At 34.8% G+C, this 17,979-nt stretch overlaps 1 protein-coding gene across 1 annotated transcript in view; it reads right to left on the minus strand.

The window, feature by feature from the left end:
- Positions 1 to 17,979, minus strand: part of CNTNAP2 (contactin associated protein 2) — a 1,164,397-nt gene that overhangs the window by 607,718 nt on the left and 538,700 nt on the right. The window contains exons 5-7 of the mRNA XM_013955738.2: positions 7,359 to 7,562; positions 4,602 to 4,786; positions 1,696 to 1,839 (exon numbers count right to left, since the gene is read on the minus strand). Of these exons, the coding sequence (XP_013811192.2) occupies positions 1,696 to 1,839; positions 4,602 to 4,786; positions 7,359 to 7,562 (533 nt within the window). The remainder of the gene's footprint in view (positions 1 to 1,695; positions 1,840 to 4,601; positions 4,787 to 7,358; positions 7,563 to 17,979) is intronic.

Raw genomic sequence — 17,979 nt, forward strand, 5'->3', positions numbered from 1 at the left:
AAACAAAGGTCATTTCTATTTTTATAGCCATTCTCAGAATTGGAAATCAACAGAACCATCAAATTAAACTAGCATGCCATAGCCTCTTGATGAAGCACTAACATTGCCAAGGCTAAATATGTGGATTTTACTTTCATGTTACAGGTAATAGAATTTAATCAAAAAAAAAAAAAAAAGAGAGAGAGAGAAGATGATTTTACAAAGATTTTATAGGCCTGTTAGTTATGCCACATTTTTGAAATAATGGTATTTCACTATGGAAAGCTCTTATGTAACACTTCTGTTCAGGTAAGGGCTTTAAGAATATGTCCTACTAACTTGCAGTGGGCTGGTAAAAAATGGAAAGATTCCTCCCGCACAAAGATGAATTTCCAAATCAGGCATGAAGAGCTAATGACTATGATACATATTTAATATATATTGCATTGCACTGGAGTTTCAAAATTTCATGTAAACAACAGATTTTTTTTTCCTGCAATAACTCTGAATTTGGCAAGAGTCACAGGTAATTCAGAATCAATTTCAAAGATCCAGTGGTCTGTGTGACTAGGTTGAAAAAGCTCTAGAAGTGGAGTCTTCTTTTTTGACATATGTATCATGCTCATTGCCTTTAACGATGTTAAAGAAATTCCTGTATAGAAAAGGTTGTAAATATCAGGCTGTATTATAGAATATTATTGAGTTTTTATAGGCTTATGATTTACATCAAAAATGGGAAATTATCCTTCCTATTACCTTTATTATTTAGCCATATTGTTCACATAACCATATTGAAGTTTTATACTATTATCCAAAGAGTAATCAAATGGTAATCAACACTGTGCACTTTGCCACCACTGCATCTGTAATCTGTAATCCTTACTATATAATATATAAGGAGAAAAGCAATAGTGGAACTGTATATATTGCTAGCATGACTTTGTGATGGCTGTAAACTTGTACAGAAAAAAACCCTGAATGACTTACTCAAGTCATCCCAAACTCACAGCAGCAATACACTTACTTCCAACCCATACTGCCTGTGTATGCCACAAAGCAATTTCAGGAGTGTTTGGAGACAAAAAATATACTAATAAATGTGCTTTCTTAAACAGCCTGCCCATAAAGCCACAAGTTTAAGCATGAAAGCAACCATGTGTGCCTAAACAAGAGAAAAAATAGAAAGAATAAAATGTAAATCTGCTATCAGAATTACTAAAGTAACCTTTATACATTAAAAAGTAATGATTTTAAAGTCTGATATCGTGAGGCTTTTCAGAGCTACTAGCAAAGGCTCTAGAGCCATCCCTTTCCCATAACTTTCCACTTATTAACTAGCTCTGCAGGGGTGGAAGATATCAGGCTGTAAAGCCAAGACAAAGCTGCAATTGGCTTAAGACCATGGTTTGGATCACTACAATTTAGGAGGAAAAGAAAGAAATATTTATTGTTCCAGTTGCTTCTTTTAAAAAGTAGCTATCTGATACTGAAGGGTAATTTTGAAAAGTTAAAACAGGACCCCCAGAAGGAAAATGCTCAGAGACATTAAAAAAAAAGTCATAAAGGCACATACAATAAGATCTTCAGGCATGTGATAAAATTTGTTTTGTATATTAAATCACTCTAGCATATCACAAGGATATCCATTACACACACAAATCTTCTAGTCTCCTTTACTATGCAGAGGTTTAGATGACCATTAAATTATGCTCTTACCACATTAGAAGGTTCCAGTTTCTTTCTCTTGGCAAGGTCAGTGATATTATTACCATTGTAGTTGATACTCTCCATACAGCCTTTGAAATTTTTCCTACTGTTAGAACTCGGCTTCCCAGAAAAAGGCATACCTCCAAAGGTTATCTTTAAATGAAAACAGAAAACTGTAGATAGTTACTGGAGGGCAAAGGCTTACTCGTTAGAATTTTTAAACAAATTTGCTGTAGATATATTTGCTTTCTTTGAACACTCAAACACAGATTGCTGGCCCAACTGCTTACCAGAAAAAGGAAATATTAAATAAGCACTGCAAAAAGCAGAAGAAAATCTAGCATGAACTTGTGATTGCAAATATTTATGCTAGTAAACCCCAAGTGTTATTACACTCATCCAAACAGAGAGCAGACACACATCATATAGATGTTCATATATGGATGGCTCTTTCAATTGCTACTGAACAATATGTATTTCAAATAAAGAACGTGGAATAAATTGTGTCCATCCCAGTACTTCTCTAAACAAGAGGAGACATAAAATTAGCCAGATTATCTGATCTGAATCATTTACTAAGCTCTGTGTGTCAGAGCGCAGACAAGAATGCAGTAGCTCTGGGCTCCAGTTAGACTTCCTTTAGTGCTTATATACATGCTTATCTGAGAAGAACTTTATAGAACCACATAGTCAAAGATGTTACCCACTGCTAGGCAGGATCACCTTCTGCTACTGAAAACACACATTTATCAAGCAGTTATAGTCAGTGAGGAGTTACTACAAGACTTAGCGGGCCAGACCAATTGCTTAGAAGCAGATGGCTGAGCCATCAAGGTCGAACAGGAATTGTTTTTGTTTTTATGCTGAATTTCATCATGTCAAAATATTGGGTTATCCAGAGTCATTGGTGCTGAAAAAATAACACAAGCAAACATTGCACAAGAAAAAAATTTTCATCTTTTAGGAAGTCCACCTCTGTCACTCTTTAGAATATATATGTCTCTATACCAATGTTTTGAAGTGAATAGTGGTCTCATGAGTTTAGTCTCCTCAATGTAGATTAAGCATTTATACCAAATAGATGATGCCATAAATAATAATGATACCTACCTACCCTTCCCCACGAGTGCCTACAAAGATTTCTACATGCAGTCTGCTGCTAGGATTTGCCAGAATCAAGCTTTTAAATATTATTCATTGTTAATTCCATTGGTTATTACTGAGAATAGGAAAAGGCAGCGCAAGGAACACATTTTCCATATAAAAAGTGTGTAAGGTACTACTTTGTATGCAAAAGTGGGGACACTTTGACTTACCATTTAGGAAGAACTAAAGCTGTACAGCTGAAAACCAAATTTTTAAAAATAGCACATACAGGCTATTTAAAAGTGCTTTGTAGACACATTCTCAGGTACTGTAAATTGACATGACTTGACTTTAGAGGTGCTATACCACCTTACACTAACTGGAGGAGGTGATCATAATGTTCTAATTGCTGCAAAACATTCTTTTGCATGAACCACAAAAACTCATATCCACACACATTCAGATAACTTCCACTAAACATGAAAAGTTCTGTGTACATGGAAATTGAAACCTTTGAGAGCTACCAGTGCTGTGTCTAATGTCACAGAAGAAAGGAAAGGTGGATCTCCTGGATTCCACTCTCACTTCTGAGTAAATTTATTATACACAATATATTCACTACGTAAATATATTGCACAACGCTTGCTCATGGCATTCAGCCTGACTTTTTCTGTTGTTCACTCACTTGAAAATCTTTCATAAAACCTATTTATGTGAGTTTTGAGCCACTCAATTCAGATCTTCAGTGCCTCATGAGTAGTAGTGATAGAGGCAAATTAGCTTCTTATCTTATAATTACTGCTACCAAAGAAGGCATTAATAAATATTTGTTGGAATATAAGTAAATATTTGATTCAGTGATATTTACAATTGTATCGCCGTTTTGCCCAAACATTCATATTATATTCTTGATCAAAAGAATGTTTGTAAAAAATCAGTACAAAAGTTCAATTCAAACTTCACTGCATTACATCATTTTGATTTCTTCTCACTGTTTACAAAGTTGCAAGGATGGAAATACATATTTGGCTCAGCCAACAACACTATTTTTCATTAGAAACAGCCAAGAGTAGAAGAAAATCACTATACAAAGCTGATATTGGCCATTATGCTGAAGTTCATGTTCATCCAACAACTTACAACAACTGAACAAGTTCATAGTAGCAGAAGCCAGACTGTGATCAAACAACTAATCCAAATTCGAGTATTAACAACGGTTTTGTGTATTAACTGACTGATAAAACAGAAGTCTTCCTAAAATTTTTCTATCTCTTTACTGTTCCTTTATAGATGGGAAGTTATTGATGGCATATTTATGAAAATGCAAGGAAGTACCTACTTATCCAAATAAAGCAAGATCAAGATTCATATTAGTAAAAATGATTCTGATCTGCTTCCTTTGCTAGAAACTAATATTATCTGTCACTACAGAACAAGGCTCTCCAATTCAAGTGCATAATGATCACCTGAATGGGATGACAGATGTTATGATTTGTTTTTATTTACTTATCGCTTATAGCAGTTGGCATTAAAGATTTTAAAAGCAGCATATGCTTAACTTGCTAAATAATATAAGTCTCCCATTTTAAAACAAAAGGTTGAGATGAGGCTTACAACAGAGGCTAGCTCTGGTCAAACTTAGGATCCGGTAGACTAATGGAGAGAAACTAAGTTTATGGCTAAGAGATAACTGTTTGAAAGAAAATTTGAGGAAATGTAAGGGAAAAATAATCAAAGCAAATATATAAAAAAGTACCAAAACATCTTAAATTATGCTATTTTTTTCTTCTTATTGGACTTTTCTTTAGAAAGACAGTTTGAATGTCTACCTCATAATCAAGGTCCAGGTAATCAAACTCTCCATTGGTTCTGAAATGCTGCATGTGCCTGTCCAAGGTGAGGTTGATATTTCTCCCGTGGCGCTCTATGATGATGGAGTGCCAGTGGTGATCATCTAAGAGGCTGCCTGTCATCACGGATGTGTGGCCATAAATAGAACCAACCTGGTTGCTACCTAAGATGAGAATAGGAACAAGAGCAGTTCATTTAATCCTCACTCATAGTGGTTAGGCAAACATTTTCCTCTTGCTCTGTCAATATTTCACCCGAATCACATCAGAAACACAATAAATTGGAGGAGATCAGTCCACTATGAAGCTAAGATCTGCCCAGTGGAGAGTTGTTGCTATAAATACGAATAGCCAGATCAAATACAGCAAGTACCTGATCAGTGAGCTGTATAAATAGTGGTAACAATCGTTATTTGGAGGCTAACCAGAGAAACAGTATCTACTTTCAGATGTAAAGTTGTTTTCAGCTAGAGATTTTCTGTGTTCTGATCCCTACACTACAGAAGTGAAAAGTTGTGACCTTTCCTGGAATAGCCTTTGTGCCACATTCTCAGCTTCACTGGAACTAGACTGATTTACTACTGTTGAGGACTTGGTGCCTGACAATAGAATCTGATAATAAAAAGCCTTTTCAGTCTGATAATAGCAAACACTTAAATGAGTTCTACCCTTGGTAGATTCTACCAGTATAACTGTACCAACTACTGTACAAGAAAGGGCTCAGTGCAGTCTGAGCAAATAGCTGCAAAAAATGTGTTCTGCTAACATAGCTTATTTTGGTCTTTCCTCCTGCATCAACCTTCCTATTTTGGAAGCCAAATAAACTAACAAGACTACTGTTTTGCAATTTATTCCTATGTTTTCCAGGGGCTTTTACCAGTACAGCTATGCTAGTCAGAGATCACATCTCATTGCAATCTGACTGACATAGCTAAGCCAGCAAAAGTTGATTGTATAGATCTCAACTGAAGCAGCAAATGATAATTCAGCAATAAGTCTAAAAAATTGCTGCACTGCCCAATAATTCAGTGCAATCTTCCATGTTTTGAATACATGAGGACTTAAAGTATTTTTGAAGCTGAAAATTTCTTAGCATCCATGTCTGGAACTCAGACATTAAGGCTGTGCACAGTGATAAACACATTCTGGCAAATCACACCGCCATGGCTTAAGACATCACACCCCTAATTATACCACCTTTCTGCTGAAGGCCACTGATCCTTCAATGGCTGTTGGTAAAAAACAAACAAACAAAATCACATATGTACACATGCCTTGGTTTCTTCCATGCAAAGCAAAACCTGAATCCACCTCCTTAGATGTTTGAAACTAGGTCATTGGTTTTCACCAATGAACATCCATGAACATCCTTTTCCCCTAACTCTGCTGCAAAGACAATATTCTTAGGCAGAGGAAGGGTAACAACATAGACCATTACCTCTGTTTACTAACCGAGTGTGTGTCACAGTGTCTGTCAGTCTAATGATTTAAACACCTCCCACCAAGCACATATATGGAAGTTTTAATAAATTATAGAGACAGACTAAAATGAAGAATATGAAGAAACTGGAAACAAATGGGTTAGCATTTCAATTAAAATTGTTAAAAATAGACAACTGCTATAGGAAGATGTGCTTTCCTCATCATCATCTTCCCACGTTGTTAATCTTAAGAAAAAGAGCAAAAAAAATGCTAGTTGAAATCATTACTATTCATGGTAAATTTACTGTTCACATGACTGCAAGGGAAGTAAAGCTACATGAAGTCTTATTCTAAAATTAGTCTGAAAGAAAAGATGACCTGAAACCTGATAAATGCACTTTTGTTTCATAAAAAATGTACTTTATAAATCAGCTTGCTCATGAGCCTCTAGTCTTTCAGTGGAATCTTTCAGGCAGGATCTAGAATAACACATTAAGAATATATTAAGAAAGTTCATAACCTTCTTAAGAATGCCTGATACACGGATGTGTTATTTTCCTTTTCTAGTCCTAGTTTTCAGATCTACTAACCCTGTGATTTCCATTCTCCACCCTCCTTCAGTCTCAGCCCAGTTTGTACAAAGACTGACAGCTCTTTTCTTTCTGCTTTATGATAAATGTGAAAATCTAGCTATTCACAACAAAGTCTTATCTACATAAAAGCCAACAGTTTTGTCAGCTTCAGTGGGCTGTTTCAGTGGGTTTCATACCAGGAGCTTAAAAAGCAAGGATCCTCCCTCTACGTACCTTCAAGCTACGCTTCTTTCTAGGAAGGTCGCTAAACCTCAACTTCATACGGTCTGCAGCTTCTCAAAGGGGTATCTTTTTTGCTGTAGCTTCCTAAGGATGATCTTGATTATTCTAGCACTGCTGACAGAGTCCTTCTCTCATACAACCACTTGATTTTATTTTATTTTTTTAATAAATGAGACCATGACAAGCTGACCAGAATATCACATACCTGAAGCCAAATATAATTCTATCAAGGCTTTTTAATTTGTGGCAAGTTTCTAATGATAATATACTGTGACCTTGCTTTTATGTATGATTTTATTTTCATGTTATTTCATATAGAGTAAAAGGGAAGGAATGGAACAGAAAGAAAGGTAAGGAAATCGAATGAACAATATTTTCACAGAAAGATCTGATTATATAAAGTGGCTTACCATGCAACTTGGGGAAAAAGGATAGAGTATTTGACTGCAAATTCTTTTGAGAGTTAAAAAATGCCCAATACTAAATAATCAAAGCATACCTAAATTTAAATTAAGAACAAGTTTGGCTTTTTTAAGTTCCAAGGTGATGTAGTCTCCTTGCTGTCCTTCTCCGTGGAAGATTACACCTTCACTTTCAGAGGTTTTAAATTTCAGAGAGATGACATCTTTCAGTGTTTTCATTTTCTTGTTCCTGAATCTGTATGGTAACACTACATGGCCATCAAAATTGATAACATCAGCCCCTAAAGGAAAAAGCAAATAACATTGTTGATGAGCAATTATATATTGCTGCATCCACTGGAAAAGCAAGCATGGCATATGCAGATTGTATCTGAACAGAATAAATGTGCAGGTGTTGTACGTATTGCAAATACATTTTCTCCTGACCATAATTTAATGAAATACTATAAAAATTAGCAACCTGGCAGGGCATAAATTTATAAATAGGATGTAAAAAAACAGATTCCAGGGAACAAATATTACAACCCTTATTCAACTACTTTAGTTTCTCTTAAGTATAGTTACTTCCATACACACTTGCCTAATTATAGTTGAAAATGAGACACAAACTTCTGAGTGATCATTAATAATTCACTTGATACCTCTTAAAAATCCAATAGAGGTATCTGTGAGGACTGTAATCAGTAAAACATGAGCCCAATTAAATTGCGTGGCAGTAATAAGAGATTCCTTTAATTGTATATAAATCTTAGGCATAAACCTTGTCTAGTTCACAGTGCTATACAGAAATCATAGGTAAGATTTGGCCTTTACTTTTGGGGGGAAAAGAAATGTTCTGCCATTGGGGCTAATTTTTGTTCTAGGTTTGTTTTCATTCAAAATCCGGGCAGAAAATTGAGGGACACAATCATAATCAGTTAAAGTCAGTTCAATGTTCATATATGTGTTGTATAATGATACTGCAAAATTTCATTGACTCGTATTTTCATGACTTAATCTCAGTACTCTACAGAAATGAGCCACAATTTTCCAGAGGCTAGATCCACAGTAAAAATAGCCATACAACTTCACTCCATTCAATAGATGTACTTCTGTGAGTATTGTCTCATCTTTTAAGCAGAGCTTGATAAAGGATTGTAAATAGATACACATTTTAGAAATTTATACAGATTTAAGAAATCCTCTTTACAAACCATTTAAACTATGATGAATCACTAGTACCTTAGTTTCTGTTTCTAGGAGTATTTCCTCCTCACTATTTACAACTGACATAATTTATATGGTCACTAAGCTGTTCCTTATTACAGAATTAATAAAATATGTTCACTCTTTTTTTCCCTTTTTTTTCTCTGTTTTGATATGGTTGATATATTTTGTTTTCATATATTAGATATATCTATTTTTTCCACCTACATTTTTCAAAAGCATCCACACTTATTATCAGCATACCATATTCATATCAGTCATTTCATGCTCTGAATGAAATTAAAGGTGGCATTTTATCACATATTCTTCAGTAACATCTTTCTGATTTTTGCCTACCTTTGTGGGCTGCTCTTGAGTGATTGCTGGCAACTTTCTAAAATTCCTAACTTGTTTTTGCCTTTATGTTGGAAAGTAATTTAAATCTTTTAGAACCCCTCAAAAATAAACAAACTAAAACATTCCTCTTGTGCAACAAACACAGGAGAATCTTCAAAAACTCCATCAAAACATTTTGAATATTTTGCCATTTTTGTATATTTCATTTTGAATTTATGCGGCCTATGTTAGCAGCTGGTTATCTTAAGATCTGTCACCTTTGTTCCTGCAATACGTCACAAACATATTTAAAACATGTTTATTTCCAAGTAATTTCTGCTAATAATATTTTATGCCCTGATTCAGAGAAGCACCTAAACAAGTGCTTTCATCCATCCCTAATCATCAAAGAATTTACGAACTACCCAATGAACTGCCGAGCTAATTATTATTAATGTTAAGTCCTCAATTATTATTGAGGAATTGCTTATGTATAGCATCTCTATAGATTGCTTATCCTCATTCTTTAATTTCCAGACACTTTTTACAGTGACATCAGAGCTCTTGAGTGTCACAGAAAGCATGCAATCAAGCCTCATGACATTTAGCATTTATTTTCTACTGAAAAGCACATTAAGAACAAAAACTTTTCATAAATAATTTTTATTTCCTTGTTCAATCACAAAATTCACAAACTATCTTGTATTCATTAACTAAAATACACTCAGTTTAGATTAAGGCCTGCAGTCATGTTAATCAAATGTCTATTCATATATCCCTACAGCATCAAGCATAGTAAGTTTTCAGATATAAAGACATTATGCTTCTATTATTCAGGATTTTCCCCACAAATCACTAATAAATAATTCTCCGCTATTTCCAGGTCACGTGTTTTGCTGACACAATGATCCTACATATGATGGTGGAGTCTGTGATACCTGTTTCTGGTTAACAACTTGTTCTTTATGTATCTTTATTAAATTTGTATGCATAATCACAATATGGCCATTATCCTCAATTGACACAAACTGTTGGCTCTCTAGGGCTTACTACAAATTCCACAGGTTAAGAATTTAGCTTACTTTGTAGTAATTGCGTTTACAATTGCTAAGATTGATATGGGGGAAGCATGACAGTGGAGAGCGGTACCTACAGGTCCACTTGATTTATACTAAGAACAAAACCATGGAACTCAGTACAGGATAGATGATCAGAGCTTGTGATTTCCCTTCACAGTGCTGCTGCCACTTTAAGCCTGAGAGTTTTAAGATAAGTAATGCTTGTTGCAAACCAGCATCAAGTGTATGTATTTCAGAGTCTACGAGAGATCAAAGTGTAAGACAAGCTATCTCATCCTCGCTCTCCATTGGCTCAAATTTAAAGCCAAATGGTATTAATGGAGGGTGTTTAATTCATGCCAATAAAAGCTGTGTTGGACTTGGAAACTACGTCTAATCACCCTGCTCACCTTTTGAGGTTAGATCAGAAAAAAAACCATAGAAATTATTCTGTCTTCAATGGCCAAAGATGCCACAAATTCTTCCTATGAGAGTAGAGGAGATCTAAAAGATTGAGGACAGATTCTATAATGCAAGTTTCCTCATATCTCTGTAAAATATTGCCCTCAACCTGTCACTTTTTCAAGTAACATATTATCTAAAAGTTGTCAAGAGACATCTGTGATGCATTTCTGTTTCCCACTAGCTTTTACACATTCGAATTGATAGCAGCTGACCAAACAGAGGGGTTAGAGTCACTGAAGGATTTGAAGACTATTTCCAATGGACAAGAGAATTTTTTTTTTACGTATAGACTTTTCCATGGATGACCATGACTATGTCACCCTACACGTCTGCAGTACTCAGGGGGTTTATTTGTAAAAGAGGTCAAAGGGAAGAATTTTAAATTTTTGAATTTTTAGTTACAAACACTTCTTCAAATTATATAAAACAATACACTGTTTTCTACGGCATTTTCTCAATATGATTTTTACCCTCCATTTCTACTAATGCTTCCTTTATTTGCATCAACTAACTGAAGGCACCAGTTCTAGATTTTCTTGAGAGCAGAAAGAAGTAGAGAGATATAATTTGCACAATAATCACGCAAGTGAGAAAGTTTAGTCTGTTCATCTCTGCTTCTGATGAAACAGTAACCTAACACACTCAGACCCTAAGGCTGGACTGGCTGTTAGCAGTTTAACTCTGCAATGAAACAGATTACAATCATGTAACTTGAACCTTTCCCCCAAACTTCCCTAACCCTACAAAGACTTCTGATAAAATAATAAACTTTGACCCCTTTGTTGTTTATGTCAATTGAATGGTTAAGAAATCTTACTCAGTAAATAAAACACGAGCATTATAGATTCATTGCAATATCTCATGTATGGGATATGATATACTGATGTATATCTTACATATGTATTTCACAATGCAGCAAAACATATTAGAATCATGATTTTTCTTTATAAAATACACTTTGCAATATACACGCTGATAATAAATACTTACTAAGCTCTACGTGCAACTAAAACTATCAGCCTGATCTGTTCTTCTGAATGATAAATTCCAGGAATGAGAAACAGATCAAAATTAAATATCAAAATGGCATATTCTATCTGCCGTGCAAGGAATCCATTAATATCTGATCAGCATTCAAGGAGGACGTGTTTACTCATGCACAGATAAAGACATTGCTCTCAGAAATGAGGGCACCCTGGACTATATTATGTCTGTGGTTCACTCCAAAGAAACAGTATGAGAGTTCAGAAGGGATATTTTGTATATTCTTGCTATTCAAGTAGATATGGTACTTTTGAAGTTTGTTTTGAAGAATCAAAGGAAATGGTCAGAAAAATACTGTAACAGAGATTATACAAGCCCCTGTTATTTTTGCTTTCTTTTTAAATGCCAATGGCCAAGAGATCCAAAGAATATCTTCTTGAGATTTTTACATTCAGTTTGAAATTCATAAAGGAAGCAGCATGAAATCTACTTATAGAAAAAATATCTACATGGAAGTCATATTTTTGAACATCCTGTAATCACAGAATTCATACCGTTATGCAGAGCAAATTTGACCACACTCTGCTGAATCTACATACAACTACCTTGAAGAAATGCTACAAATGAAATAAAATCCATGGACATTTACAGGTTAAGTAACTATCATAATGAATATATATCATAAAGAATATGGTTCTGTATACAATGCCACAGATCCTCTTCCACTAACATTTGTTAACTTTACTTCCTGCTGGTTACAGGATCCCATACATGGGATGTATTATCTTTTCTCTAAGGCCAGTTGGCACCTCTTTGTACTGTCTACAGTTACTGAGATAACCAAAGTTACTTCGACCATCAAGCATCTGCTCCAGAGTTGACCAAAACGATATAAATCCTGCCCTTGACTTCAGTGGGTTTATGGATTCACAAGTTGCCCATGAAAAGGCAAGCGTCCCTTTTGTACCTATACAGTTCTTGCAACCATGTACATATGTTCTTGGCATTATTCATTGAAGCAAACTCACTTTAACAAAGTTGAGTACACATACCACATTTCTTCAAAACCTGGCCCTGAATTATCACATTTTGAAAATCACTCTAGTAAAAAAACCCAACAAACCCAGATCAGTAATTTCTGATGAAGTATTCTGTTATGTATAGCTATGCTGGCAGCAAGCACATGGATCTGCATGATAATTCAATCACCTAAAGATTACATAGCAATTATGTTTAAGAGTTGTTGTATGTAGAACTGTGGTAATGACTTGTGTTCCTTCTACGATGACACTCAGCTATTTAATATCATGATAATTACCATGATGTGGGATGGTACTTAGACAGTAAACCATTCAAACAAAATTCCCATTATTGCAGCGTAAATATATAATTTTTCTCATCCTTAGCCACTGAAGTACCAGCATCAGTAGGAAAGAGACCTAAGCCATCACATTGCAGCATGTTAGAACTTCACCCTTGTTCAGTGAAGGCTGACTGTTCTCAGAGGCTACAGCTACAATGGGAAGGGGGAAAAAAAAAAAAAAAAGAAGAGAGAAAATGCAAGATAGAAAGCACCAGAGAGAGACAGCACACACGAAAAACACATGAGAAAAAGCACAAACAGAAAGCAACAGAGAGGGAAAAGAGAGGTAAAGGGAAGGGAAAAATGCAGAGAAAAAAAGAAAATAGCCATTTTCAAAAATTTTTAAATTTAAATAGGAAATACAGGTCTGAATACCTTAGATCTGACTTTTCTCCCATTGGATTTACTACTATATAGATAGCCTGAATAACACTGTTGACATCTTAAAAATATAAGACCACTTTCAGCTGGCTAGGAAGATGTGTTAGGTCTTATTCCCCTGTTCTTTTAGTTAATGGCATCACCACATATGTTTTCCTCTAAAAAAAGGTAAAGTCGGAAAGCCTTCAAAATATTGAGAGGGAACTGGGTGACAAATATGACCCCATCCCCAAATCTCTGCATAAAATAATTCATCAGTCACAGGTTTTACTATCCATGCTTTTGTCCTGCACTTTCAGTTCTATAATGGATTCTGTAAGTTTTGGTCAGGGAACCAAACCTGAAGAGACAAAAAGATATTTTATTTGGTGTTCCAAAACAATCTATGTAATTAATTGTAACTGAACAACCTTAAATCAGACTCAAGCTTTGGAATGCCTCTATTTCCCTACTTTCTGGTAAGACCTGTACTGTCAATGTGCTCACTCACAAAGACTCAACAGTGAGACTGCACCCACCACACAGCCGCTTTGCTATTTTGATCAAGGTACTGCCTAGAATTAGCGAAGAAAACCCTGTTACCAGACGCAGTCCAACAAACCCTAATCAAAATAAAGCAGAACAGGAGAGAAGTATTCTGCAGAGAAATGCTTACCATGAAGCTAACAAAATTAGCATTATTCATAGCAATTTTAACATATGCACATATATTTTTAAATGGTTAATGATCTTTGATCATCTCCATACAACTTGTACTGAATACTGGGATTCAAGAAAGAAAAGATTCTCTATTACTGATCCTCTGTGACCTTAGGTGAATTTATTCTCTCTTTGCACCTCCATTATCTCTTAATCTTTTACTTTTCTGTTTAGATTAAGAGATTTTTTAGGAGAAAGATCTTCATTTGTAACATTCTTTTTACAATGTCTTTCCCCATAATATGAACCTTATGCCTGTTAGTACTGTGTGTCTGTACTAATACTACAGTAAGAAATAGTATTAACTATGCAGCAATCATCTATCCTCTGAAAACAAGGCATCAAAGCATCTCTGGCTGGGCCACAGTATTCCACACGTGTAGCTTTATTTGTTGTTGCCATTGGCTGGGGGTACTAAACTATCATTATGACAAATATAAGCACATAAACAGTATTATTTACATATTTGAACAGAAAAAATGAGTTTTCTCCTAACAAAGCCAGCGATATAGCTCAAAATCATAGAGAAAACAAACTCATATTTTATTATATTCACAATAAATTATATACACAGAAATTACTTCAGAAGGCCCTCTATTTTTTCAAAAGCTCCAAACACTTGTTAGCATGATACCATGTACAATTTGCTACTAGAATCTTTGCAGTTTGAATCTCAGTGGCTCTAAATGAGTTGATCTCATGTTTAGAGATGCATCACTACATCTCACTGCACCCAGAAAAATGAGGAAGTCGTATCAGATCAAAAGAGCCTCCTTTTTTATGTTTTCTCACAATGCAGCAGAGATCCAAAGGGAATGTGTTTGAACACTGCCTTCAGGCACTACAGTCCAGCCATAAGGACATGGGCAACAGAGTGGCTTGTAATCTGCTGTGGTAAAACTGACACTGCTATTACTATGCTTTCCAAAAGCAATGCATACGCTACAAAGGAAAAAACAACCCATACTATAGATATAGATGTATCCACACACACTCACTCACACATACAATAATGCATACTTCATATTCTATAAGCATAAGGTAAAGGAAAATCAATTTTAAATTTCTGTTGCTTGCTTAGCTCCCACTGTACTAAATCTGCATCCCATCATACCTGCCAATAGATTCAACCCTAAGTGATTTAAAAGCCTTTAAAAAAAAAAAAATTGCTTTGAGCTTTGGATTTTCTTTTTTTTTGCTTTGATTTACAGCAGATATAATTTATATATGACAAAAAAGTATCAAAATAGCAATGAATATTTTGTCAAGGTTTATTTTTAACTCAAGTCTTGGGTAAAAAGCACAAACGATATTCTTATATTTTATATACCTGTCAGAAAATCTCAAAACAAATCTCTGAGGAAGCATTCCCTAAAGTAGTGAAAAAGTCATGCCAAGTTCAGGCAGCACTCAGCAATTTTCAAAGTTTCTCTGTATCTCCAAGGATGGGCGTTTGTTTTCTTCTTATTGTTGTTGTTGTTATTATAATGCTAGTAGAGTACTAAGACCCTCATTTTGTTAGCTGTTGTGCAAACATGTCTGTAAACATGCAGTTCTTTGTCTGTGATAATTTAAGGTCTAGTACGAAGCAAATACAACAGGTGAAATTAATAAGCAAAAGAAGGAAAATAAAATGGGAGGAAAAAATAAAAAGAAATGCAATCTACTGACTATTACTAAAAGTTTCTGATTTCTTTTTCATTAGGACAATGGTACTCCAATTTGTGCAGCTATTGAACCACATTGCTACACAAGCTAACTTGCTTAAGACAATCATTTTTGGATGAGTGTGTACAAGAATGCAATGTTCTGCAGAGTTACACTCAACCTCTGCTCTCTACCATGTAAGGTAAGAACCTGCTCTTGGGTTCTCAGGGAAAATCTGGAGGAGGAGAAGGAGCATAGAATTGAGTTCTGGCAAGGCATTATTTACAGAAGCAACATATGGAAGAAAACACTGGGCATTTGAGAGACAGTAAGATTTATGAACACAAAGTAAGCTTCTCAATATGCCACTAAGTTATTGTCTTTAGGCTGTGTATAAGTAGTGTGATTTTTCGAGCACTTAGTACTATGGCTGATGATTTTTTTCTGTCAGATCTAATGCAACACTAGATTCAACTAAATTTTTTTCATTAATTCTTTGGCTTTTCAGAGGACAATTTTATTTAAAAACCCCAATGGGAAAGTTTTTATACTTAGGTATAAGCATAACATATCTAAGTAGAATAAATGAGGCAATAAACATGTTTATACTATACATTTGCAATTCAGCACAGAGATATCTCAGCTTTAAGCTACCTAGTTTATGCAGTCTAACCACATCAGTATACAAATTAGACAATACTGAATTCTATGCTTCTACAGTGGACTACTAGCAGTAGCAGAGATTAACTCAGGTAAAACAGCAATTCAGTATAATCTGCAGCTCAGATAAAAACTATTCTTTCCATAATCCACTTTGGTTTATGACTCCAGAAAGGCAATTTATGATGCAGGGTATGAGATGCAGTCTAACTAAAGAACTCTATTCATAAGGGAGACAGGAGATTGAGCCACTGAAAATAAAATATCCATGACAATGCGGTGTCTCTTCCAAATTCTGTTTAATACCTAAAACAACTAGATTTTATTTTTTCCCCACCGGCAAATCTCTGAGACTCCCTTTATATTGTATTGGTATTTTATGAACAAATATTTCTAGCATAAATATTTTGTTCTAAGAATGCAATTGACAACATTTTTGCTGCATACTTATTTACCTTTAAAATAGGTTTATTTAAGTGGTTAAAGTTCAAAGGAGGAAAATATTGAAGACTGTGCTGAAGGCCTGCTGAATCCTTAGAGGGAGGACCTGGGCAATTTTAAGTATCTTTGAACTACAAGGTGCAAGTTAAACTGCACAGTCTTGATCTTCTCTGAGTTATACTAGCATGGACATCATCTATATTCATCACTGATATAAATGAGAGACAGTAGGTCATAAAATCATTTAATTTGCCTAAAACTTCCTCCATTGTTTCTGGCTGTAACAGTCATGTTTTAGTGTGCAATTTTCCAGTTCACAGCACAATAGTATTTTGCAAATAGACAAAACATAAGCAATTAATATTACATTAGTCTCTATACTTTAAAAACGTTTTGTATGCATAGCATTACCAGGATTATTTATGATTGTAAAAGCTTACATTTCAGACGTTTTGCAACCATGCCTAAGAAGCAGCAAAATATTCTCTATCATTTTTTACTCTCTAGCAATGATACTTCCAAACAAATTTGATAAAAAGTATATGTAACTGAAATAGTCTAAAGAAATTCAGCTTTACTTTATCATGCTGATTTACAGGAATCAGAAGCCTTTCCTAGCACTTGTAAATATATTTAGTTCTTGCCTTCTTAGTGAAAGCCAACATTTGATATCAGATTACAATGGGAATATTAAAGTGTGTAATTACACTCCCAAGCCAGGTACAGTAAAGAACTTAATTTACTTGAAAACAGCTAGCCTCTACTAATGTTTTCACTGTTTATTAAAAAAGTAAATCAAGAGTTGTAGGTCAATAAAAAAGGAAAATACTCACTTTCATACAGTAAATGGCCAAAATAGGTTCAATCCTTATTAAACAGCTGAGCTTGCTCATTATTTAACAAAAAGAAAATACAGTGAGGAAAGGAGCTGTACATATCATACAACATTTACACTCAATTTACTCAGTGAATAAATGAGCTACAAAATGGACAAGACAATCTATTAAAACATTAAGGCAACAGATGACTAGATAGAAGCTTTTTTTTACTGTTTATAGCTGCGTGAAAATCAGAAGATGCATGGTTGACCTACAAAATACTGATTCAGAATTTGCCTCCCTTATTTCTACTTGAGCTGATGCCACCAAATTCAATCATCCAATGTTACGTAATCTCTCCACGCAGGTCATTTAATGTCATGATGTTCTAGGGACACCCATTACTCAAGGCTAAATTCTCTTATATAACCCATATTCCATATCTTTTACTTGCGTAGTAATTCTCAAATGCATATTCTATTTTTATTCCAAGTATGGAGCTCAAATTTAAATTGAACATGCAAAGGGAACTGCATGCATGCTGATTAAGGAACATGCAGTAGGGGCTGTTTAAATCTGCTGTACTCAAATCACATACAGTCATAAAAACTTACTGCCCTCATTCAGCAGTTGGCCCTAAGAAGTAAGGAGTGCAAGGCTG

The sequence above is a fragment of the Apteryx mantelli genome, chromosome 2, assembly GCF_036417845.1.
Source record: "Apteryx mantelli isolate bAptMan1 chromosome 2, bAptMan1.hap1, whole genome shotgun sequence".
Taxonomy (NCBI): domain Eukaryota; kingdom Metazoa; phylum Chordata; class Aves; order Apterygiformes; family Apterygidae; genus Apteryx; species Apteryx mantelli.